This window comes from Oncorhynchus tshawytscha, linkage group LG11 (assembly GCF_018296145.1).
Source record: "Oncorhynchus tshawytscha isolate Ot180627B linkage group LG11, Otsh_v2.0, whole genome shotgun sequence".
Classification (NCBI taxonomy): Eukaryota; Metazoa; Chordata; class Actinopteri; order Salmoniformes; family Salmonidae; genus Oncorhynchus; species Oncorhynchus tshawytscha.
Genome location: NC_056439.1, coordinates 29,273,018 through 29,297,031, shown reverse-complemented (window position 1 = coordinate 29,297,031; position 24,014 = coordinate 29,273,018). Strand labels below are relative to the sequence as shown.

General features: G+C 41.6%; 1 protein-coding gene across 3 annotated transcripts; it reads right to left on the bottom strand.

Moving 5' to 3' along the window:
* Positions 1 to 4,803: 4,803 nt before the first annotated feature.
* On the bottom strand, positions 4,804 to 23,518 carry LOC112261680 (exocyst complex component 3-like protein 4). 3 transcript variants are annotated; one of them, XM_024437201.2, is made up of 16 exons: positions 23,392 to 23,517; positions 18,132 to 18,472; positions 17,490 to 17,618; positions 16,811 to 17,020; positions 13,675 to 13,803; positions 13,260 to 13,472; positions 12,377 to 13,004; positions 12,138 to 12,255; positions 11,850 to 11,978; positions 11,608 to 11,708; positions 11,296 to 11,394; positions 9,835 to 9,958; positions 9,414 to 9,536; positions 6,684 to 6,836; positions 6,342 to 6,460; positions 4,804 to 5,452 (listed from the first exon to the last, which is right to left on the bottom strand). In XM_024437201.2, exons 2-16 carry the CDS (start codon positions 18,454 to 18,456, stop codon positions 5,230 to 5,232), a joined length of 2,823 nt encoding a protein of 940 aa, XP_024292969.1. In that variant the 5' UTR covers positions 18,457 to 18,472; positions 23,392 to 23,517; the 3' UTR covers positions 4,804 to 5,229. The 3 variants fall into 3 exon arrangements, with proteins under 3 accessions (XP_024292969.1, XP_024292970.1, XP_024292971.1); XM_024437202.2 differs by lacking the exon at positions 23,392 to 23,517 and having other exon boundaries at positions 18,132 to 19,214; XM_024437203.2 differs by lacking the exon at positions 4,804 to 5,452 and having other exon boundaries at positions 6,342 to 6,494; positions 23,392 to 23,518.
* Between the last annotated feature and the right edge of the window lie 496 nt (positions 23,519 to 24,014).

Here is a 24,014-nt window from a genome sequence, read left to right as displayed (position 1 = left end):
ATAGTTACGTGATGATTACGTGTTACGCTCTTTCCCTAAGTTGTGAAAGGAACAGAAACTGGCTACTTTTTAGTTGACTGATGTAGCTGGCAAGGTAACTGCTGTTTAACTTAACAGGGAAAAAATGAAACTTGTGTTTATTCACAGTGCTGAGCTAGTATTGTAACTGACATGTGACGTTAGCTAATGTTTCATCCCCTCTCGACTGAGGTGAATGAATAAGCTACGCTAGTGAGTAGCTACCACAGCCAGGTCAGCTCTAGTCTTTAGTTATCTGTCAGATAGCAATATGAGGTGGCTATTATTACTACATTAAACAGCAGTTGTTTGTATGGACATGTTTTGTAGCCTTTGTTTTGTCACGTTTCAGAAGTAAATTAACTTGGCAAGCTTTTGCCAATTGATAGAGAGATAGCTGGCCAAAAGTTGGCTTACATTAGCTATTATTTTTGCCTCAATCTAACTAGACCTGACTCAAACAATGAAACCATCGGCCAAACGATTGAAGATTGATATTCGGATGTTTTTTCAGTGCAATGTGGGTTGTATTAGTCAGTATGTCAATGTAACGTTATTGATCTGTCAGTTTCCCTAGCTAATTCCCTTATTTTCACACTAACAGTAATAAACAGCTCTAACGTTACAGGCTTTACTATCATGGTGCTGCACAGTAGAGGTTTGCACCAGACCAATTTCTTCCTCCAGCTCTCACCTGCACCAGCTGGCTTTCTGTCCGACTCCCACCCGCTACCGCAAGAACTGGTCCCAAACCCAACCTCTGTCCTGCAATGTTATTTTAGGCGTATGTGATGCAGTTCACTTGCCAGCCATGGTCCCAGCAATTTTGCGCCCTATAGGCAATTTCAAATGCGCAAAAATAATTTAAGAAATAGGTTAAACTACCAGAGATTCTCACATGGCCCTTATCAGCCAATGTGCTAGATGTAGTTTGAAGAGAGCAGAGTTGGAAAGACTTGCACTAACTCTTGAGCTATTTGTATTGCCTACCTTTTAGGAGTGGGAAGAATTTCAGGTGGAAAAATATAGGTGATCAATATTTAGGCATTTTCTAGGCAATGTAGTAAACTATAGCCTAATCATAGGCCTATTTAGAAAGTACATTTCCTTGGAAAGATAACTGTCCCGTGCTTCTCTGCTCATTCTCTTAAATGCATACCAGCAAAACCACTACATAACACATTAATTGAACTATAACTGTGACAAACGGTGCCCACAAACTGTTAGGGCCTACATAAAGCTGTCCCAACAGAAGAGTCCCAACACCTTACGACTGCTACACCTGGCTATTAGCGGAGCCTTGTCTGGCAGCGAAACAGTTCATTCAGCCTCAGTTACTGCCTTAAAAAAACATAGCTGATATGGCTGACTTGCTTAAACAAATGTGGTTTCTACTGAAAATTGAGATGTACAAACTACATTATGGCATAAGGGGATGACGAGCGGATAAGAGGCAATCCGTCATTTCGATTAAGACATTAATGAGCGAGCTAGGACGGCCGTAGTCAATATAACTAATTGTTCAGCACTTTTGAAATGTACAGCAACAGAATTCATTACATAGACCGTTCATACACGATTCTCCCTGGGCACCAAGTCAGAACTGTAGGATAAATAAAGGGGGCATAAAAGCAGACAATGAAAGCTCTTACAATATTCAATGATTACATTTATCTAAAACAGGCTATAGACTACATGTGCACCACCAAGTCAGAACAGTAGGCTAAATTATGAGGGGGAAAGGGACCAAATGATTAGGATGAGGCACGTGGGCCACTAACAGCTTACTACACAACATACACTTAAGTATTACTTTCTTAGCGACAGTATACATACAGTGCCTTGCGAAAGTATTCGGCCCCCTTGAACTTTGCGACCTTTTGCCACATTTCAGGCTTCAAACATAAAGATATAAAACTGTATTTTTTTGTGAAGAATCAACAACAAGTGGGACACAATCATGAAGTGGAACGACATTTATTGGATATTTCAAACTTTTTTAACAAATCAAAAACTGAAATTGGGCGTAAATACATGTTTGGACTCACCTTGTTGTGCTGTGCTCACTTGAACAGGAAGGTGGCGCGGCTGTCCTTCGTGGGCAAATTTGGCCATTCTCTGAATTTATGGTGCTTCCAAGACAACTGGGAACTCAGTAAACTTCAGGTCGGAGCTCTAGAAAAAGGCCTGAGTTCCTGACTTGCAATTCCGAGTTGGATGACCGTTCAAAACTTATTTTCTCGTGAAGAGGGCACGACAAAACCTATTCCCCCTCAGGAGACTGAAAAGATTTGGCATGGGTCCTCAGACTTATTTTTCAACCACTCCACAAATGTATTGTTAAAAAACTATAGTTTTGGCAGGTCGGTTAGGACATCTACTTTGTGCCTGACACAAGTCATTTTTCCAACAATTGTTTACAGATTATTTCACTGTATCACAATTCCAGTGGGTCAGAAGTTTACGTACACTAAGTTGACTGTGCCTTTAAACAGCTTGGAAAATTCCAGAAAATTATGTCATGGCTTTAGAAGCTTCTGATAGGCTAATTGACATCATTTGAGTCAATTGGAGGTGTACCTGTGGATGTATTTCAAGGCCAACCTTCAAACTCAGTGCCTCTTTGCTTGACATCATGAGAAAAAAAATTAAAAATCAGCCAAGACCTCCACAAGTCTAGTTCATCCTTGGGAGCAATTTCCAAACGCCTGAAGGTACCACTTTCATCTGTACAAACAATAGTATGCAAGTATAAACACCATGGGACCACGCAGCCATCATACCGTTCAGGAAGGAGATGAGTTCTGTCTCCTAGAGATGAACGTACTTTGGTGCGAAAAGTGGAAATCGATCCCAGAACAGCAAATGACCTTGTGAAGATGCTGGAAGAAACAGGTACAAAAGTATCTATATCCACAGTAAAACGAGTCCTATATCGACATAACTTGAAAGGCCGCTCAGCAAGGAAGAAGCCACTGCTCCAAAACCATCATAAAAAAGCCAGACTATGGTTTGCAACTGCACATGGGGACAAAGATTGTACTTTTTGGAGAAATGTCTTCTGTTCTGATGAAACAAAAATAGAACTGTTTGGCCATAATGACCATCATTCTGTTTGGAGGAAAAAGGTGGGAGGCTTGCAAGCCGAAGAACAACATCCCAACCGTGAAGCATTGGGGTGGCAGCATCATGTTGTGGGGGTGCTTTGCTGCAGGAGGGACTGGTGCACTTCACAAAATAGATGGCATCGTGAGGAAGGGAAATTATGTTGATTTATTGAAGCAACATCTCAAGACATCAGTCAGAAAGTTAATGCTTGGTCGCAAATGGGTCTTCCAAATGGACAATGACCCCAAGCATACTTCCAACGTTGTGGCAAAATTGCTTAAGGACAACAAAGTCAAGGTATTGGAGTGGCCACCACAAAGCCCTGACCTCAATCCTATAGAACATTTGTGGGCTGAACTGAAAAAGTGTGTGCGAGCAAGGAGGCCTAGAAACCTGACTCAATTACAGGAGGAATGGGCCAAAATTCACCAAACTTATTGTGGGAAGCTTGTGGAAGGCTACCCAAAATGTTTGACCCCAGTTAAACAATTTAAAGGCAATGCTACCAAATACTAATAAGTGTATGTAAACTTCTAACCCACTGGGAATATGATGAAAGAAATAAAAGCTGAAAGAAATCACTCTACTATTATTCTAACATTTCACATTCTTAAAATAAAGTGGTGATCCTAACTGACGTAAGACAGGGAATTTTTGCTAGGATTAAATGTCAGTTATTGTGAAAACTTGAGTTTAAATGTATTTGGCTAAGGTGTATGTAAACTTCCGACAATTTGATTGGATCCCTTGGGGCAGGACGGGGTGACCCAGCTATATTGTGTGCAAGTAAAAATAGCTCTACAGAACTATTAGGCCTATGATATGAATTATATGGAGGGTATATTGTTATGTGTAGGTGTATGTGTGTTTTCATTCAACTTTTGTTTTCCAAAGCTTTTCCTTGAGACAAAAAAAAGATGGGAAGGATGTTGCATTGGGGAGAGTTGAGTTATTGAATAGACTGGTGGGGGTCGGGCATGTAGGCGGCTTGGGTCGGCTGGGTGGTCTGCCTGAAATTTTATATAGAGGATGTCTTAAAGAAAATCAAAAGTTTTAAACATTGTTTATTTGTTAGGCTATTGGTTAAAAGGTGCAACACAACATTGATTATTGAATTATCATGGATCTAGTTCAGGCTTATCAATCACTTAAACATATTTAATAATCTCTTTTCTAGCTTGATGACTGTGGGCATTTTTGCTTACTTTTTGTTGTTCTAAAGAGAGACGGCTAGAAGTGCCATGGGTCATATTAGATTGTGTAGAAATGCAGGAAATGTGCTTTAGATGCCCCCCAAAATGTGAGGGCCCCGAGACCTCCGGCCAAGTTATGTCCCCCTCTGCAAATAGCACTGCTGGGTGATTCAAAAAGTCAGTCAATCGATCAATATTATAATAATACTCTTAGACAAATTAGTATTTATTTATTTACAATATGTAGAATCTATGAGAATAGAAAGATTCAGAAGTTTTGTGAAACATCCCAGCACAGTTCAAAAATATGGCAAATGACATGGTGTTCAATATATGGCAAAACTGGATGGTGTTCAGAGATCGATGGGAAGGGTTGAGTGGAGCTGAAGGATGGGACTAAAAACAAAAAGATAACTATTGTAAAATATACTGTGTCCGTAAAATGTATATAGCATGTATAAGCTGGAAGTAGAAGCCTAAGTGTTGTTGTCCATTAGTTTATGCCAATTAGGGGAGGGATGGTAGGGTTAGGGGAAAAAAAAATATATATATATATATATATATATATTTTAATAGACATATTTACAAATAAAGATATTGGGGATTGGAAATGCAGACAATTACATTGAGGGAAGCCACAATCTGCTATATTAAAGCTGTTCCTTCATTTAGCAAATCAGCCCCATTATTATTTGTGTCCTAAGCTTCTTTTTGCGACAGTGGGCTGTAGTAACAATACATGATAGAAAACAAACGAGGTGTCTTAAAGCATCCCTTTGATTACATTAATCAATATTCTCAGTTTGATTTGTGCGAGGTGATCCTACTTGTGATACAGTATGTTCTTTTTCTCAGACAGTTTGGTTAGGTTATCATCTCTGTCGTAGGCTTCTGTATCTAGGTCCGTTTATTAGCTGTCTGGGAGGAGGAAGCAGAAGAACGGAATGTCAGCCAGACGGTCTGTATTGGTGACGGTGACCTGCATATCACTGAAGAGGGCTCTTCTATTATCTCCAATGTTCCCTGCGGTTCCCAGTTCCCTCTTCAGCTCAGTGAGACGCTGCAGGATCACCTGTCTCTCCCTGCCCCGCATCAAGCCCCTGAAGTACAGCACAGCCGACAGGTGCTTCTTACTGCAGACCGAGACAAAAAATAAAGTGAATCTTGATATATAGTTTACTAAAGTTCAAATAACCTCTCTGACATCATTTGTTGAACAAAAACCCAGACCAGGACAATGTTCTGGGATAGTACAGCACAACATACAAGGGCCTCATCAACATACATGCCTCATCGGGGAACACCCCCCCCACTGTCAACCCTGCTTTGTAGTCAATTCAATGGGCTTTTTTCACATGGGAAACATTGCCAAATCAAGTGAAATAGATAATAAACAAAAGTGAAATAAACAAAAAATTAACAGTAAACATTACACTCACAAATGTTTCAAAGCAATAAAGACTTTCCAAATGTCATTATGGACAGTGTTACAAAAAGGGAAAATAAACATAAATATGGGTTGTATTTACAATGCTTCACTGGTTGCCCTTTTCTTGTTGCAACTTGTCACAAATCTTGCTGCTGTTATGGCACATTGTGGTATTTCACCCAATGGATATGGGAGTTGTTAAAAAATTGATTTGTTTTCGAAATCTTTGTGGGTCTGTGTAATCTGAGGGTAAGTACCACTCACCAGGCTCAGGCGGGTCTTGCCCCTCCTATGTACATCATGCATTTACTGCTCTCAGGAATCAACAATGCTTTCTGCTCCCTCTCAATCTGCTACAGTCAACATGCTTCCCCTGTCTGATGAACACTGCTAACCACTGACCTACTTTATCTTCCACTGCTGTTCTCTCTTCACAGCAACAGGGCCATAACAGAGTCAGAGTAGAATTCATGATGTTTTTTTAACTTGCTCTTTTTTGGTCATTTATACTGTGTGCATATTACACCGGTATACTCTGTTGATCACCAAAATCAACAGATACAAGATGACCACAGGAAGATGCATGGTATTACCTGATGTCTGGGTAGTCAGCAACTAAAAGTTTCAGGTGGTTCTTTATGTCCCTCTTGTTTGTTTCCCCAATGATGTTACTCAGGTGGTCTCCTACTGGGTGGAGCCAGTCATGGGTTGTCTTATAGAAGAGGAAAGTATGTGTGTCTTGTAGTCTTGAATGGTTATAACAAGTAATTTGTTTATGACAGCCTTTCTGAATATACAAAGTAACATTCCTCAAAACACAAAAGACATAACGATGAAACAAATCGATGTACTGTAGTATTCTACATTTTAAACAATGTTGAATGAACGTGAAAAGTGGAATGTGTGTGAATGTAAATTGAAGAAGTGTTAGCTACCATTTCCTCAAACAGATCCTTGAGTTTATTCCACTGCGCCCTCATCTTGGTGGCGGCTTTGTCATGCTTCCTGTTCTTACAGGAGTAGTTGTTTTTCATCAGCTGGGAGACATACTCTTTCACCACGTAGTAGTGCAAGCAGCTCAAAAAGGTCTGATGCAGAGGAACACCGGGGCAAGAGAAAATAATTAAAAAGAGAAATGAAAGTCTGCTGTTTTCACAGTTTACATTCGCTTTCACATGACTGACATCATCCTAATCAACTAAGTGACATCCATCCTCCTCTCCCTTTTACTGCTTTTCCTGGCAGTTCACTGACATTTCCACATCAACTCAAGAAGCTACTTGAATCCATTTTCCATTCTATGCATGGTCACCTTCCAGCAACAGACTCTTTAGGAAAGAGAATAGCAGGGAGGCTGCTGGCCCGGACACGGTCTCTCCAGCCATACTTAAGCACTGCGCTGACCAGCTCTCCCGTTTTCACGGACATATTCAAACAGTCACTAGAGCAATGCACTGTTCCTGTCTGAATGACTACAGACCTGTAGCACTCACTTTGGTCATCATGAAAACCAATGAGTGTCTGGTACGGTTCCATCTCACAAACATCAATGATGCTTTCCTCGACGCACTGCAGTTTGCCTACAGAGCTAACTGGTCTGTGGATGATGCTGTCAACATGGGCCTACACTACATCCTCAAACACCTGGAGAACCCAAAGACATATGCAAGGATACTGTTTGTGGACTTTAGTTCTGCATTCAATACCATCATCCCAGAACTGCTACAAGACAAACTCTCCCAGCTGAATGTGTCCAGCACCATCTGTCATTGGATCACTGAATTCCTGAACTCTCGCAAGTGGAAGGACATCACAATGGTCACCAAGAAGGAACACCAGCGGATGTACTACTTGCGGCAGCTGAAAAAACTGCTAATTATTTTGTAGCTCTATGCTCACTCTACCTAGTTGTATTATATAATGTATGTAAACTTTGTTTAAACTCCGGTGTCTGTATTCTGTCTCTAAATGTTGTCTATCACTAGCAGCACCATATCACCAAGTAAAATTCAGAGTATTTGCTTAATTGAGTGTTACAGTACCTTGCGAAAGTATTCGGCCCCCTTGAACTTTGCGACCTTTTGCCACATTTCAGGCTTCAAACAAAGATATAAAACTGTATTTTTTTGTGAAGAATCAACAAGTGGGACACAATCATGAAGTGGAACGACATTTATTGGATATTTCAAACTTTAACAAATCAAAAACTGAGCGTGCAAAATTATTCAGCCCCTTTACTTTCAGTGCAGCAAACTCTCTCCAGAAGTTCAGTGAGGATCTCTGAATGATCCAATGTTGACCTAAATGACTAATGATGATAAATACAATCCACCTGTGTGTAATCAAGTCTCCGTATAAATGCACCTGCACTGTGATAGTCTCAGAGGTCCGTTAAAAGCGCAGAGAGCATCATGAAGAACAAGGAACACACCAGGCAGGTCCGAGGTACTGTTGTGAAGAAGTTTAAAGCCGGATTTGGATACAAAAAGATTTCCCAAGCTTTAAACACCCCAAGGAGCACTGTGCAAGCGATAATATTGAAATGGAAGGAGTATCAGACCACTGCAAATCTACCAAGACCTGGCCGTCCCTCTAAACTTTCAGCTCATACAAGGAGAAGACTGATCAGAGATGCAGCCGAGAGGCCCATGATCACTCTGGATGAACTGCAGAGATCTACAGCTGAGGTGGGAGACTCTGTCCATAGGACAACAATCAGTCGTATATTGCACAAATCTGGCCTTTATGGAGTGGCAAGAAGAAAGACATTTCTTAAAGATATCCATAAAAAGTGTTGTTTAAAGTTTGCCACAAGCCACCTGGGAGACACACCAAACATGTGGAAGAAGGTGCTCTGGTCAGATGAAACCAAAATTGAACTTTTTGGCAACAATGCAAAACGTTATGTTTGGCGTAAAAGCAACACACCATCCCCACTGTCAAACATGGTGGTGGCAGCATCATGGTTTGGGCCTGCTTTTCTTCAGCAGGGACAGGCAAGATGGTTAAAATTGATGGGAAGATGGATGGAGCCAAATACAGGACCATTCTGGAAGAAAACCTGATGGAGTCTGCAAAAGACCTGAGACTGGGACGGAGATGTCTTCCAACAAGACAATGATCCAAAACATAAAGCAAAATCTACAATGGAATGGTTCAAAAATAAACATATCCAGGTGTTAGAATGGCCAAGTCAAAGTCCAGACCTGAATCCAATCGAGAATCTGTGGAAAGAACTGAAAACTGCTGTTCACAAATGCTCTCCATCCAACCTCACTGAGCTCGAGCTGTTTTGCAAGGAGGAATGGGAAAAATGTCAGTCTCTCGATGTGCAAAACTGATAGAGACATACCTCAAGCGACTTACAGCTGTAATCGCAGCAAAAGGTGGTGCTACAAAGTATTAACTTAAGGGGGCTGAATAATTTTGCACGCCCAATTTCAGTTTTTGATTTGTTAAAGTTTGAAATATCCAATAAATGTCGTTCCACTTCATGATTGTGTCCCACTTGTTGATTCTTCACAAAAAAATACAGTTTTATATCTTTATGTTTGAAGCCTGAAATGTGGCAAAAGGTCGCAAAGTTCAAGGGGGCCGAATACTTTCGCAAGGCACTGTATATCCTTCATTTAAAACAATATGAACAGCACTTCCCGATTCCTTACCTGTACATATGGAGGTCTCATTTGTGAACAGCGATGGGTCAGCTTCTCTGTCCTGCTATACAGCTGTTGGAAGTCCTCATCTGTGGAGAGCCACTTCCTCGTCATCATTCTCCTGAGGTAGGGCTGGAAGAAACAGACGCATATTAACCCACCCATTCCCTCACTAATTTTTTTGTTTGTTTGATCACCCATCTATAACATTGACAGCAGGAGCAATTGAGAGCTTAGTTTAAAAGCCTTTACAGAAACATGTGCAAGGAGGAAATCAGTAGGCTACAAAACTAAGTAACTTCCAGGTCACCCGAGACAAGTAGCAAAGACAGATCTCAATCACCTCACACTCTGATCAACTCAGGCTATCAGGGCATTTGTAGAATGAGGACAAGGTCAAAGGTCAATCAAAATACCCTCCCTAACCTACCCTAACATCATTTTTAAACTGGTCCTCCAGGCTCTGGACCAGTCTATGGACCAGGCCATCCACCTCTCTGCTGAGATGGTCCACCTGTGTTGGGCAGCTCTCCCTGTAGCCCTCCATATGCTCCCTAGAGGAAGAGAAAGAGGGAAATGAAAGAGGTCAGGTCAGGTTGTCATTCCTACACACCTATGTTCAATTCAGCAGAACACTACGTTGGGGAAGGGGGGGGGGTGAAGGGGGAATGGCATGAGGGTTTCAACAGGGGTTGTCAGAATTATGTTTTGTTTGTGTAACTATGTGATGTTTCTTGTGAAACTGGGGGGTTTTCAGAGTCTGTTTGGAAACATTTGTGACAGATGGATTTGGTAATCTGGGGAAGAAGGGCTATGCTGTCTTGATAGAGCTGCGTGATGAGATTATCCAAACAAACATTATGCCAATAGTAGAAAATATGGCTAAACAGTATAAAGTTATATCTGGCCATCTGAGTGTCCTGTCTCCTTGAACATGAATAACTAAATCTGCAGGAGAGAATTCTGACTTTTTCTGCCCATTTCTAATACTATGTTCCTCTTTTTTGACTGGCATAGGCATGCTGTGGATTGATTCAGTGGCATTACCAGCTCTTTGAGCATGGAGAGAGGTCTTTCTCTTTCTACAGCTTAAACCCCTAGGCAGTTATTTTGCGCAGCTTCGTTTCCCCGAAACCACGTGGTGTTTCTCTCTTTAGACTGGCAGTGATATACTTCAGAAATACCTGGAAACAGCTTTGCTCTTCAATACACTTTCACTTGTTCAATAATATGATATAGTGTGCCACTGAGCCTGCATGTTAGTGTGTTTGAGTTGGTTTGTAAGATACTGTACATATTTATCCATAATTCAACATGACTTCTGTATTTTTTATGTTTATCTTGAACAGCATCTTGCAGGCAGGCTAAATTACCATATTTTGGTTCCATAGAAAATGCACATGAAATAACTGCTGTCTTATAGTTGTTCAAATCGTCCCAGTTTTCCATCACACTTCTGTTGCATAAGTGGCAACTTCAAATCAGACATAGTGAAGTTAAACTTGTACCTAAATGCATGACATTTATACCACTAAAATATGGTTGCAAACAAAAATGTGCATCAAATCACTGAGATAGTATTAAACTAATTGTTACGGACACTGTTCTTCTGATCCAAGACTTCTGTTCTTAGGTCAACCTTTTAGGCAGCAGTCAAATGTTTCGCTTATTCACACCTTCCTTTGGTGAATGTACCCCAAAGTGTCTGGCAAGCTGAACTGACTGCCTAGCAACTGTTGTCCAGGACATTCTAGTCTACATTGTGGGTGGCGGAAAGGGAAAGGGGGATACCTAGTCATTTGTCCAACTGAATGTATTCAACTGAAATGCCTCTTACGCATTCGGGGGTAGTGTTGTTTACCGGATGTAGTGAAGGAGGAGTCAGACTTACATAAGAGCTGTAAAGCTGTTGATGTAGGTTATCTGATAGTCAGCCCAAAGTGAAGGGTTTTCCACACTGTTACAGCAGTACCTTAATTTAGTCTCAAATCTATGGAGATGGTGAGATAAAACATATAAGGCATGGGGTTATTAACAAGCAAATGAGAAGGCCCGGTTTTGTTTTTCCAGTGAATAATGGTTAGGATAGAGATAGAAAAAGCAGACTCAAATCAAATAACATTTTATTGGTCACATACACATGATTAGCAGATGTTATTGCGAGTGTATCGAAATGCTGTTGCAGGTCTGTTGCAGAGCATACCGTTTGGGAAACTGCTGTAACTCTTCTAGGCAGGAACAGACTACTCTCATCTCCAGGTTCACATCAATCCTCTTGGAGTTAACAGCATTGCTCTTAACATTCTACAAAGAAAGCAACATCAGTTTCAACTCTTACAAAGTTGTAGCCTGTCACGACAATCAAAATGTAACTAAGTAGGCAATGTTGCCCTCTAATGGAGATACGACAGTATTGCAACATGTGAAATCATGACAAAACAATACCGTCCAAATATCCATGTGTATGTCAGAGTTCAAGAAGTGTTCATCATCGGTCTCTGGTGCCTGTTTCTTTATCCAAATGTCCTCATTTTCAAGCTCTAATATTTTATCCAGCGAAGCTCTCATGTCCTCCTGGAAAAGACATGGAAAGCAAAAGAATAATAAAGGCTAAAGGACTGATGAGCAAAATATAACAAAAAGTTTTGTAAACTCTTCTAGTGTACCTGCTTTCAATCTGAATTCCTCCTAAACATCTTTCCATCTGTCTCTTAGGAGTGTTCGATCCCTTACCTTAGCCCGCATGCAGTACTTCCCCTTGAGCTGGTCCAGGAAGCCCTCCTCCAGTGAGAGGCCTGTTTTCTCAGCCTCCATCTCTGGTCTCAATGAAGGACTGCTCATTATCGTCTCACTGTTCAACAGGGATGGTGTCTCTCAGATACAATAATACTCACCATTTTGAGTCTTAGAAAACATTTAGTTTATATACACTGTAATTCTTAGTCAAGACAATGACTTTTAGTCTTCCTCACCTTTCATAGCGATTGATGATCCAGTCCAGCAGGGCGTAGTAGTCCTTCAGATCTGTCACCTGCTGCTGAAGCGTGTTCAGGTGCTGGCTGACAGCACCATGGTAACAGCTCATGTAGGTGCTGAACACGTTGAAGCTGGGTGGGTAAGAGCCCTGCAGCTCTCTCTTCACCTTCTCCAAGTCTTCTACGATGGCCTTGCCCAGCAGACCCAGGTGGATAGCCAGCCAGGAGGCATTCTGCTCGGGCCTGTCCAGAGGAACTCTCTTCAATGTTGCCTCGACCCCCTCGCTCACAGCCTCCCTCCAGGCACCCCGCCAGTCCCCTAGCACAACCACGCCCCCAGGCTCTGCCTCCCTCTTCTCCTCCTCCTGGATGATGCGGGCCACATGCATCAGGAGCTCCTTGTTGAGGGAGGAAAGGCTGTTGGAGTTGCGCACTATCTCCTTCACCTTTTCCTGCATGGCTCTGTAAAGGATGCTCAGGTCCTTCTCCTTCTTTGCCAGCTCCATGGGGGAGGCCTCCTCCCTGCACTCATCCCTCTCCCGCTGGAACTCCTGGCGTAGGGAGAGGAGGTTCAGGTGGGCCTCCTCCAGCACCTCAGTCTTAATCAGCTCGTTGATCTGCATCACTGCAATCAAGAGCAGACAGAGTGAAGGCCTTAGTGCATAGAGAGACGACTTTGTTATCCGTCTGTGGAAGTTCAGGCTGTTTTACCTAATACACACATACTGCACACACAAGCATAGTGATTTACATCACAGATAAGATCTCTTGTGATCTCTGTTGCTAAAACAAAGAAATATGGACGAGACAAATCAAAGTGAGAGAGAAAGAGAGTGTGAGTGAGAAAGGGTGGGAGCGAGAGGGGGGGGGTGAGCCTCACCTGAGAGGGGTGTGAGGGGTATCTCTGGGAGTATGTATGACTCTTTGATCTCTACGCTCTCCTCCCCCGCTCTCTTCTCCTCCACTGTGATCTCAGTGACAGACTGGAGCTGCTCCTGTTTGAGGGTCTTGTCCTTCTTATTCCCCACAAGTCGAAAACTCCGTCGAATGGAAGCCCCCTTCTTCAGAAGAGAGTCCCCAATGGTTGATGGGTCTATAGATGGCCAATACAGAGATCAGATTATGAAGACCTTAAAAAGACTCAGGATATCGCAACGGAGCTCTCTAGAATTCTGTCAGTCAAAAATATGTATTTGTGCTCATCTTTGACCAGCATTTATGCCTACTGCAAACAGCCTCTAAAAACATCCATTGACAAAAACAAGTTATGGTTGGTTGGGTAAACAGTGGTGTACCTGAGTGTGTTCTGGAGTGTTTTTTCTGGGATGGTGGTGAATCTTCTGCAATCTCTCCTCCCTCCTTTATTTGGAAGAACCCAACCGGACTCTTCAGGGGAGAGCCCACAGGAGACCCAGCACTCAAACCTGAGTGAGAGAGAGAGAGAGAGTTGCTGCCCAGCTAGCACCTAATGCCAGGAGAATCATATGTTTCTTACAGCTTGGTGAGAGCGTGGTTGTCCTATGGTTATTTTACATACAACCTACCCACAATGATCTGGGAAGGGTGCAGGATAGCCAGGTAGCACATAACATTCTGAAAACCATATGTTTCTTAGGTGGGAATTTCAGCATAACGTTTCCTACAGGTTCCTACATGGTTCTACTTAAAATCATGTTCTCAGAACATTAATAAAACCACAAGAAAACACTAGTAACGTTCAAAGAATGCTACTTAAAAACATATACATTCCACTCTCAGCTTCAACAAAACTCTCTCTATCCCCTATCTTGTTAAGTGTGTTTAAGTGTTCCACTAATTGGCCACACCTGATCTTAATGAGTGCTTGTTTCCTTTGAAATGGGGTCTGTTTGAATAGAGTAAAATGAACAGTTTTATATGAGTTTAAAAAATGACACGCTAGCTCCATCCTGGTGGCGCAGAGGACTAATTCCTTGGATAGAAGACAGAAGATCAGAGGTTAGAATCTCACTGACGCCATGCCGCAATAAATAATAAATATTTTTGCATGATTAATGCCGAAGCAAAATAATTTCTGTGTGTCCCATCTGTGCTTGGAGTTCAAAACAGTTAACCCAAACTAATCTAGCAGTACTATTAACAGTATTACTGAAACATGTTCTCAGAACAATTTTTAAAGGTGCACTATGCAGATTTCACTGCGATTTTCTGGCAAAAATTACAGTGGGGCAAAAAAGTATTTAGTCAGCCACCATTTGTGCAAGTTCTCCCACTTAAAAAGATGAGAGAGGCCTGTAATTTTCATCATAGCTACACTTCAACTATGACAGACAAAATGAGAAGAAAAAAAATCCAGAAAATCACATTGTAGGATTTTTAATGAATTTATTTGCAAATTATGGTGGAAAATAAGTATTTGGTCACCTACAAACAAGCAGGATTTCTGGCTCTCACAGACCTGTAACTTCTTCTTTAAGAGGCTCCTCTGTCCTCCACTCGTTACCTGTATTAATGGCACCTGTTTGAATTTGTTATCAGTATAAAAGACACCTGTCCACAACCTCAAACAGTCACACTCCAAACTCCACTATGGCCAAGACCAAAGAGCCACCAGAAACAAAATTGTAGACCTGCACCAGGCTGGGAAGACTGAATCTGCAATAGGTAAGCAGCTTGGTTTGAAGAAGTCAACCGTGGGAGCAATTATTAGGAAATGGAAGACATACAAGACCACTGATAATCTCCCTCGATCTGGGGCTCCACGCAAGATCTCACCCCGTGGGGTCAAAATGATCACAAGAACGGTGAGCAAAAATCTCAGAACCACACGGGGGGACCTAGTCAATGACCTGCAGAGAGCTGGGACCAAAGTAACAAAGCCTACCATCAGTAACACACTATGCCGCCAGGGACTCAAATCCTGCAGTGCCAGACGTGTCCCCCTGCTTAAGCCAGTACATGTCCAAGCCCATCTGAAGTTTGCTAGAGAGAATTTGGATGATCCAGAAGAAGATTGGGAGAATGTCATATGGTCAGATGAAACCAAAATATAACTTTTTGGTAAAAACTCAACTCGTTGTGTTTGGAGGACAAAGAATGCTGAGTTGCATCCAAAGAACACCATACCTACTGTGAAGCATGGGGGTGGAAACATCATGCTTTGGGGCTGTTTTTCTGCAAAGGAACCAGGACGACTGATCCGTGTAAAGGAAAGAATGAATGGGGCCATGTATCATGAGATTTCGAGTGAAAACCTCCTTCCATCAGCAAGGGCATTGAAGATGAAACATGGCTGGGTCTTTCAGCATGACAATGATCCCAAACACACCGCCCGGGCAACGAAGGAGTGGCTTCCTAAGAAGCATTTCAAGGTCCTGGAGTGGCCTAGCCAGTCTCCAGATCTCAACCCCATAGAAAATCTTTGGAGGGAGTTGAAAGTCTGTGTTGCCCAGCAACAGCCCCAAAACATCACTGCTCTAGAGGAGATCTGCATGGAGGAATGGGCCAAAATACCAGCAACAGTGTGTGAAAACCTTGTGAAGACTTACAGAAAATGTTTGACCTCTGTCATTGCCAACAAAGGGTATATAACAAAGTATTGAGATAAACTTTTGTTATTGACCAAATACTTATTTTCCACCATAATTTGCAAATAAATTCATTAAAATCCTACAATGTGATTTTCTGGAAATAAATTCATTAAAATCCTACAATGTGATTTTCTGGATTTTTAAAAAATCTCATTTGTCTGTCATAGTTGAAGTGTACCTATGATGAAAATTACAGGCCTCATCTTTTTAAGTGGGAGAAATGGCACAATTGGGGGCTGACTAAATACTTTTTTGCCCCACTGTATAATAGTTTGCCTACTTTCAGTTAATGTGACAAAACAAGCAAGTATAGTGTAGAGAATCATTATACCATCTAAATCCCTAGAAAATCTTGCATTTAAATATTCAGTTGGTGTACAAAAGGAAAAGACAAAAATTAAATTTAAGGGAAGCATAGAAATAGTGCACATAGAACAGATCTACCGCTTCTTAGACTTGCTTTCAATGAGAATGACAGATCTATAACGCACGTTTCTATGTGAATTTGGTTGGGTCGCCCAAAAAGTTACATATTGTCGTTTTAATTCCCTTCAAATAACCTATAATTTATGTTCTCGGAACGTTAATAAAAACCTCCCAGGAAAACTTTCAGGGAACCATTGTAAAATGTTCTAATAACCTTCCTGCACCCTAAAAATGTACATTCCAAGAACAGTCGAAATTATCACTTCCGTTCTCAGAACATAAAAAAAAAAGTTTTACCGGTTAGGAAAAGTATCGCTTTTTTTGAAGAATCAATGGAAAATCATACATTCCCACAACTTCCAAGTAACCAAATGTCCTAGCTGGGTGATCTCTTTGACTTTGATACTGAAAGAGAGAGAGACAGACAGAGCCTTACCTGAGGGGGGTATGAGGGGTATCTCTGGGAGTATGTATGACTCATTGATCTCTTCTTTCTTCTTCTCCCTCTTCTCCTCCACTGTGATCTCAGTGACAGACTGGAGCGGCTCCTGTTTGAGGGTCTTGTCCTTCTTATTCCTCACAAGTCGCAAACTCCGTCGAATGGAAGCCCCCTTCTTCAGAAGAGAGTCCCCAATGGTTGATGGGTCTATAGATGGCCAATGTAGAAAACAGATTGACAGTGGTTCCCAAACTTAATCTTATCAAACAAAATAATAACATTTATCTTCAAATAGATATACGAATACAACCTTTTAGTGTCAACTAAGGACCTCTTACACTATTGGAACGTACTTTCATGTCATTATTATGTGTTGGAACAGCCTGCGGGACCTAACATGTTGTAAATATGAACATACAGCGTTAACTAGGGGAATATAATTTTCCCAAATGGGGTCCTCTGCATTTTCTGGTGTCAATTTGGGGTCATGTGCAGTAAAAGTTTAGGAACGCCTGTATTACAGAAGGGTATCCCAACAAAGCTCTCTAGAATTCTCTCAGTGAAAGAGATGTATTTGTGCTTGTCTTTGAACAGCATCTATGCCTAGTGCAAACAGCCTTTAAAAACAACCATTGACAAGAACAAGTTCTGGTCGGTTGGGTTAACAGCAGTGTACCTGAGTGTGTTCTGGAGTGTTTTTTCTGGGATGGTGGTGAATCTTCTGCACTCTCTTCTCCCTCCTTCCTTTGAAAAAACTCACCTGGACTCTTCAGGGGAGAGGCCACAGGAGACCCAGCACTCAAACCTGAGAGAGAGAGAGAGAGAGTTGCTGATCTCTTTGACAATGAATACCGGTAGAAATGTAACTACTTTTTCAGTGTAATAGTGGGTGTGCTGACTGTTTGTGTGTGTGCGAACAAACGGAAAGTCGTACAGTCACACACACGCACAAACACAAAAAAGATACTACATTGGCAACTGGTTAAGCAGCCTTCTGCCAGATTTGTTATTGTACGAAGGTTAGATATGTTAGTGTATATCCTGCTTGGTTGGGAGCTGTTTTCTGATTAAGATAGGAATGTAAGTTATTGAGTAATGAGGAAAACCCCCTGCTCAGTCTGGCCTATGTCAGGCTGAAAATAAATAAATACAAGTCCCCAATACAGTGCATAGGTGAGTCCTTCCTGTAATTTATACTGTCATCCTATGTCTCCTGAGACTTCCTCTTCCCATGACCTTGGGAAGCCATTTCTTGACTAAAGAGGATATTTCATAACTCACTTAATTTGACAGAGGGATAAACCCGAGTAAAACTTACTTGGTGAGTGAGTGGGCGGCAGCTGATGGGTCAGAGATGTCACTTCAGGGTCAATACTGTCCCCCCCCTGGTCTGAATAGGGTCTGTCCTTTGACCCTTTGCTGTTTGAGGCCAGAGGACTCCTCTCTCCAACCCGCTTCATGCTCTCCCTGAATTGCTTCATCATCCCCAGTTTCCTCTCCTTCACCGGGCCGTCGGGTTGAGTCTTCCCATTCCTCTCCATGGTGGATTTGAGGGAGGATCCGTCCTCTAGACCCTGAGCTTCATTGACCTCCTCCATGTCCCCAGGTTCCCCAATCTCTGCCATCTGATCACCGCTTGCCATTGAATGTCCCTGGTTACTAAAATAAAAATGTAGGGGAAAGATGAAAAATGTCTCAAAAAATAAATCTCTTGAGTCAGGTAAGGCCGTGTCTGTGGAATGTGTTGTTAAAAGTGCCTGTAGCTTTTGGTGACTGTCTCAGCAGTCATCAGGAACAGCTTCTGTTTACAGACAACATGCTATTTTCTCTTGAAGGTAAGAGGGACAGGGACAGTATAACGTGTACACTGGGAGTCGGGAAGCAATGACAGGGAGTGAATAATTTAATTAATAAATGAACATGGAACAAAACAAGAAACCTGAGCAGTGTACAGACATGGACCACAAACAGAGGAACAGGAACAGAAACAATAATGCCTAGGGAAAGAACCAAAGGGAGTGACATATATAGGGAAGGTCATCAGGCAGGTGAGTGAGTCCAGGCGAGTCTGATGAGGCGCTGATGCGCGTAATGGCGGTGACAGGTGTGCGTAATAATGAGCAGCCTGACGACCTCGAATGCCGGAGAGGGAGTGTATGTGACAGTACCCCCTCCCCGATGCGCGGCTCTAGCCGCAGGACGCTGACCAGAAGGACGGTCCCGAGGACAAGGAGCGGGCCGGTTGCTTCTTCTGAGGCACGGGAGCCTGCCGACCTGGCTGAGGAGTTGGAGACTGCCGAGCCAACCGCATCTTGTAAACCTGATGAAACGGCTGAGGCATGGAAACCGGTCGAGCCAGCTGAGGCATCCCCGGTTGCGGCACCCGGACCCGACGTCACCCACACTCACAAAAAAAAAAATGTAAATCCCTGATGCTCCACTTTGGTGAGGTGTTACTCTCTAACGTGTACGATGGGAGGAGTCGGGAAGAAAATACAGGGAGTGAATAATTTAATAAATAAACGAACATGGAACAAAACAAGAAATACAAGCAGTGTACAGACATGGAACACAAACAGAGTCACAGGAACAGAAACAATAATGCCTAGGGAAAGAACCAAAGGGAGTGACATACATTATTTTTCAAAAGTTTGGGGTCCTTGTCTTTGAAAGAAAAGCACATTTTTTTGTCCATTAAAATAACATCAAATTGATCAGAAATACAGTGTAGACATTGTTAATGTTGTAAAAGACTACTATAGCTGGAAATGGCTGATTTTATATGGAATATCTACATAGGCGTACCGAGGCCCATTATCAGCAACCATCACTCCCGTGTTCCAATGGCACGTTGTGTTAGCTAATCCAAGTTTATCATTTTAAAAAGATAATTGATCATTAGAAAACCATTTTGAAATTATGTTAGCACAGCTGAAAACTGTTGTTCTGATTAAAGAAGCAATAAAACTGGCCTTCTTTAGACTAGTTGAGTATCTGGAGCATCAGCATTTGTGGGTTCGATTACAGGCTCAAAATGGCCAGAAACAAGGAACTTTCTTCTGAAACTCGTCAGTCTATTCTTGTTCTGAGAAATGAAGGCTATTTCATGTGAGAACTTGCCAAGAAACTGAAGATCTCGTACAACAATGTGTACTACTCCCTTCACAGAGCAGCGCAAACTGGCTCTAGCCAGAATAGAAAGAGGAGTAGGAGGCCCCGGTGCACAACTGAGCAAGAGGACAAGTACATTAGAGTGTCTAGTTCGAGAAACAGACGCCTCACAAGTCCTCAAATGGCAGCTTCATTAAATAGTACCCGCAAAACACCCGTCTCAATGTCAACAATGAAGAGGCAATTCCGGGATGCTGGCCTTGTGAGGCATCTGTTTCTCAAACTAGACACTCTAATGTACTTGTCCTCTTGCTCAGTTGTGCACCGGAGCCTCACACTCCTCTTTCTATTCTGGTTAGAGGCAATTTGCGCTGTTCTGTGAAGGGAGTACTACACAGCGTTGCCAAGAAACTGAAGATCTCGTATAATTTCTCGTATTGAATAGCCTTAATTTTTCCGAAAGAGAATGGACTGACGAGTTTGTATTTCTATTTATTATGGATCCCCATTAGCTGCTGCCAAAGCAGCAGACTCTTCCTGGGGTACAGCATAATTAAGGCAGTTTATACAATTTAAAAACATTACAATGCATTCACAGATTTCACAACACACTGTGTGCCCTCGGGCCCCTACTCCACCACTACCACATATCTACACTACTAAATCCATGTGTATGTATAGTGCATATGTTAACGTGTGTGTGTGTGTATGCATGTGTCTGTGCCAATGTTTGTGTTGCTTCACAGTCCCCGCTGTTCCATATGTTGTTTTTTAATATGTTTTTTTTTTAACTATGTAGGGAGTATTATATTCTAATATGTCGCTAGGCCAGGGACAAACAATTCACAAGTCACTGCTATGAATGTATTTTTTTATAAAAGTCTGTCTTCAGTAGGGATTTAAAAAGGGGCACTGAATCTGCAAACCTGATCTCTTCTAACAGACCATTCCAAAGTCTAGGCGCTTTAATGGCAATTTTAGACTTTGGAATGGTCAACAGTGCTTTGCTAGAAGATCTCAGGCTGCGTCCCCACTCGTAAGGAGATAAAATATCTGAGATATAGGATAGGGCTAAACTGAGCCTTAAACATGATTAATACAAGTGAAAAATCTATTCTAAAAGTGATTGGTAGCCAGTGTCACGCCCTGACCTTAGTTATCGTTGTTTTCTTTATTATTTTGGTTAGGTCAGGGTGTGACGAGGGTGGTATGTGGGTTTTTGTGTTGTCTAGGGTTTTTTGTATGTCTAGGGGTTTTTCTAGTCTAGGTGTTTATATGTCTATGGTTGCCTGGATTGGTTCTCAATCAGAGGCAGCTGTTTATGTGCGATTGGGAACCATATTTACGTAGCCATATTCCTTGGTTTATCTGTGTGTTATTGTCTATGTGTAGTTGCATGTCAGCACTCGTTGTATTAGCTTCACGTTAGTTTTGTTGTTTTGTATAGTTAAGTGTTCGTTTAGTTAAAGAAGATGTATTCATATCACGCTGCGCCTTGGTCTCCTCTATACGATGAACGTGACAGCCAGTGTATTGAAGCTAAAATAGGTGTGACATGGTACATTTTCTAGTGCCTGTTAAAAGCCAAGCTGCATCATTTTGAAATATGTGTACGGAGTTATTTCTGACTAATAAATGTGTATATAAAGAGTTAACGTAAGCTAGGAGTGAGGAAATAAAATCATGATTAACTTTGTCCTGATCAGTGACTGAAATAAAATACTTTGTCTATATTAAGACGATAAATGCAGGACTGGACAATCTTCTTTACATGCAACTCGAAATTTAGATTAGGGTCAAAGAAGACAAAGGTTTCTGGCCCTAGGCTTTACATTGGTGGACAAAGGACCAAGGTTATTCTCAGTCTGGGTTCTAGCAAGGTGAGGGACAAATAAAACAACCTGATTTCTTGTCATTGAGCTGGAAGAAGTTGTCAGACATCCAACATATATCAACAAGACACTTGTGAAGGGTAGCTACGCTAGCTTGATCACTGGATCTGATTGGTATATAAAGCTGTGTGTCATCCACATAGCAGTGAAACTGAATTTTGTGATCGCGAATGATGTCGCCAAGGGGACACATGTACAGGGAAAAAAGGATGGGGCTTAGAATTGACCCCTGAGGGACACCATAGTGAATAGTTGCTGGGGACGATACTCAACCACCCATGCTCACTGAGAAATGTAAGTTACATAAATATGACTGAACCAATCGAGAGCAATACCGTAGATTCCCACCCAGATGCGACACAGACAGGTATCGAACCAGCATCTGCAGCAACGCAGCTTGCACTGCGATACAGTGTCTTAGACCGCTGCGCCACTCGGGAGGACCCATCCACAAGTTCGTTTTTTTTGATCACAGAAACAATGAGAAAATATGGAAAAATAAATAATAATGAAATGTTAATTATATAAAGCAGCCCCCTTAATCATCTGCCATGAAAACATAGCATGGTAGCAACACAACATGACAACATGGTAGCAACACAACATGGCAGCAGCGCAAAACACGATACAAACATTATTGGGCACAGACAAGAGCACAAAGGGCAAGAGGGTAGAAACAACAATACATCAAGCGAAACAGCCACAACTGTCAGTAAGAGTGTCAGTAAGAGTGTCCAAAGCTACCCTTAAGAAAAATACAGCTTACTTAGAAAAAGTAGTTAACTACATCCAAACTACTTTGTAAAAATTACCATATCTAAATATGAAATGTCATAGACTACGAATTGCAAGAACAGTTCACTCTTGAGTCAGATGTTAACAGAATGTGTAATTAAGCCTATTAAAAACAAAAGTGAGAATTAGGCACACACAAAAAGGTGTTTCAAGTGAGAATTAGGCAAGTTTGATGATGAAAAAGAAAGGACATTCTTGCCTACTTCACCCATATTTTATTATTATTTTTACAAATAAAAGTAGTGTAGTTCCAGTAGTTATCACTACATGGCAAAAATGTACAAAACGCTAGCAAGATACTACTGGAAACACTACCAAGATTTGAAGTACAACTACCGCCAAGCTACTGCAAAATGTAATTACATTACTAGTTGAAATGTACAGTAGTTCACTACTCCCCAACACTGTTGATGAATAAACATCCTCCCCACTTAAGTTTCCATGAGAGAGACAGCTTATTTGTTGATAGCTGCAGTGACATGTTAAAACGTGCCTGTAAAAATGGAAAGAGACGCTTGGTATCTATTGAAGTATGTCTCTGCATAGCCTTATAGTACATTCGTCACCATTTTCGAAGCAATACTTAGCATGCAGAGGCTAAAGAGTTGAATTGTATGACAAATGCCCCAATTTGCATGAAACCTAGTCTGTAAAAACAATCTGCCTCAGCAGAATCCTCTGCTCTTATTTTCTATAGGGGTAAGCATTACAGACATACAGATACATTTTTCTCATAAGCATAAACCCTTTCAAATGTCAAAAGAATATAGCCTCACTCACCTGAGCAACACCTTTTACTGTCTGGAGCGGTGACTAGGCCTAACAATCTGGGGATTTCACTGCTTTCACTTTCATGTTCACCTCGACCAGTAGTGACAGGTAGCTACAGAAGTCTTGTGTAACCAACAATATCGCAGCAAAAATGCGGGCTCGAGACAACCTGCGCATGACAGAAGCAAAGATTAAATATTGTTAGAAAGTTAATCATTACATTACCATTACTATTTGTTGAAGCTAGGCCTAAATCCGTGGCCTAAATCCGTGGCAAAACAATTACACACGATGTCGAACGACGATGCTTTTAAACCAGACTGAACTTTCATACAGGCTTAGTTTTGAGATATCACAAAGTGGAGTTCTACAGTAGACTAGATACGCTACAGGTCTATCTGTAAATAACAAACAACTGCTCAGAAAAACAACTTTTGGATTATTTTTGAATGGTTGGTTATTGTGTGCTTGTTTGGCATTTACTGCATTGATTGCACCTGCCATAACACCTGCTAACATATTTTGATGGTAAAGTCATACTGAGACTATGGTCTCTTTTACAGATGAGTCCTGCATAAACACATCAAGCACTTAAAATATACAATACACACAATTACAAAATGCATGAAGAC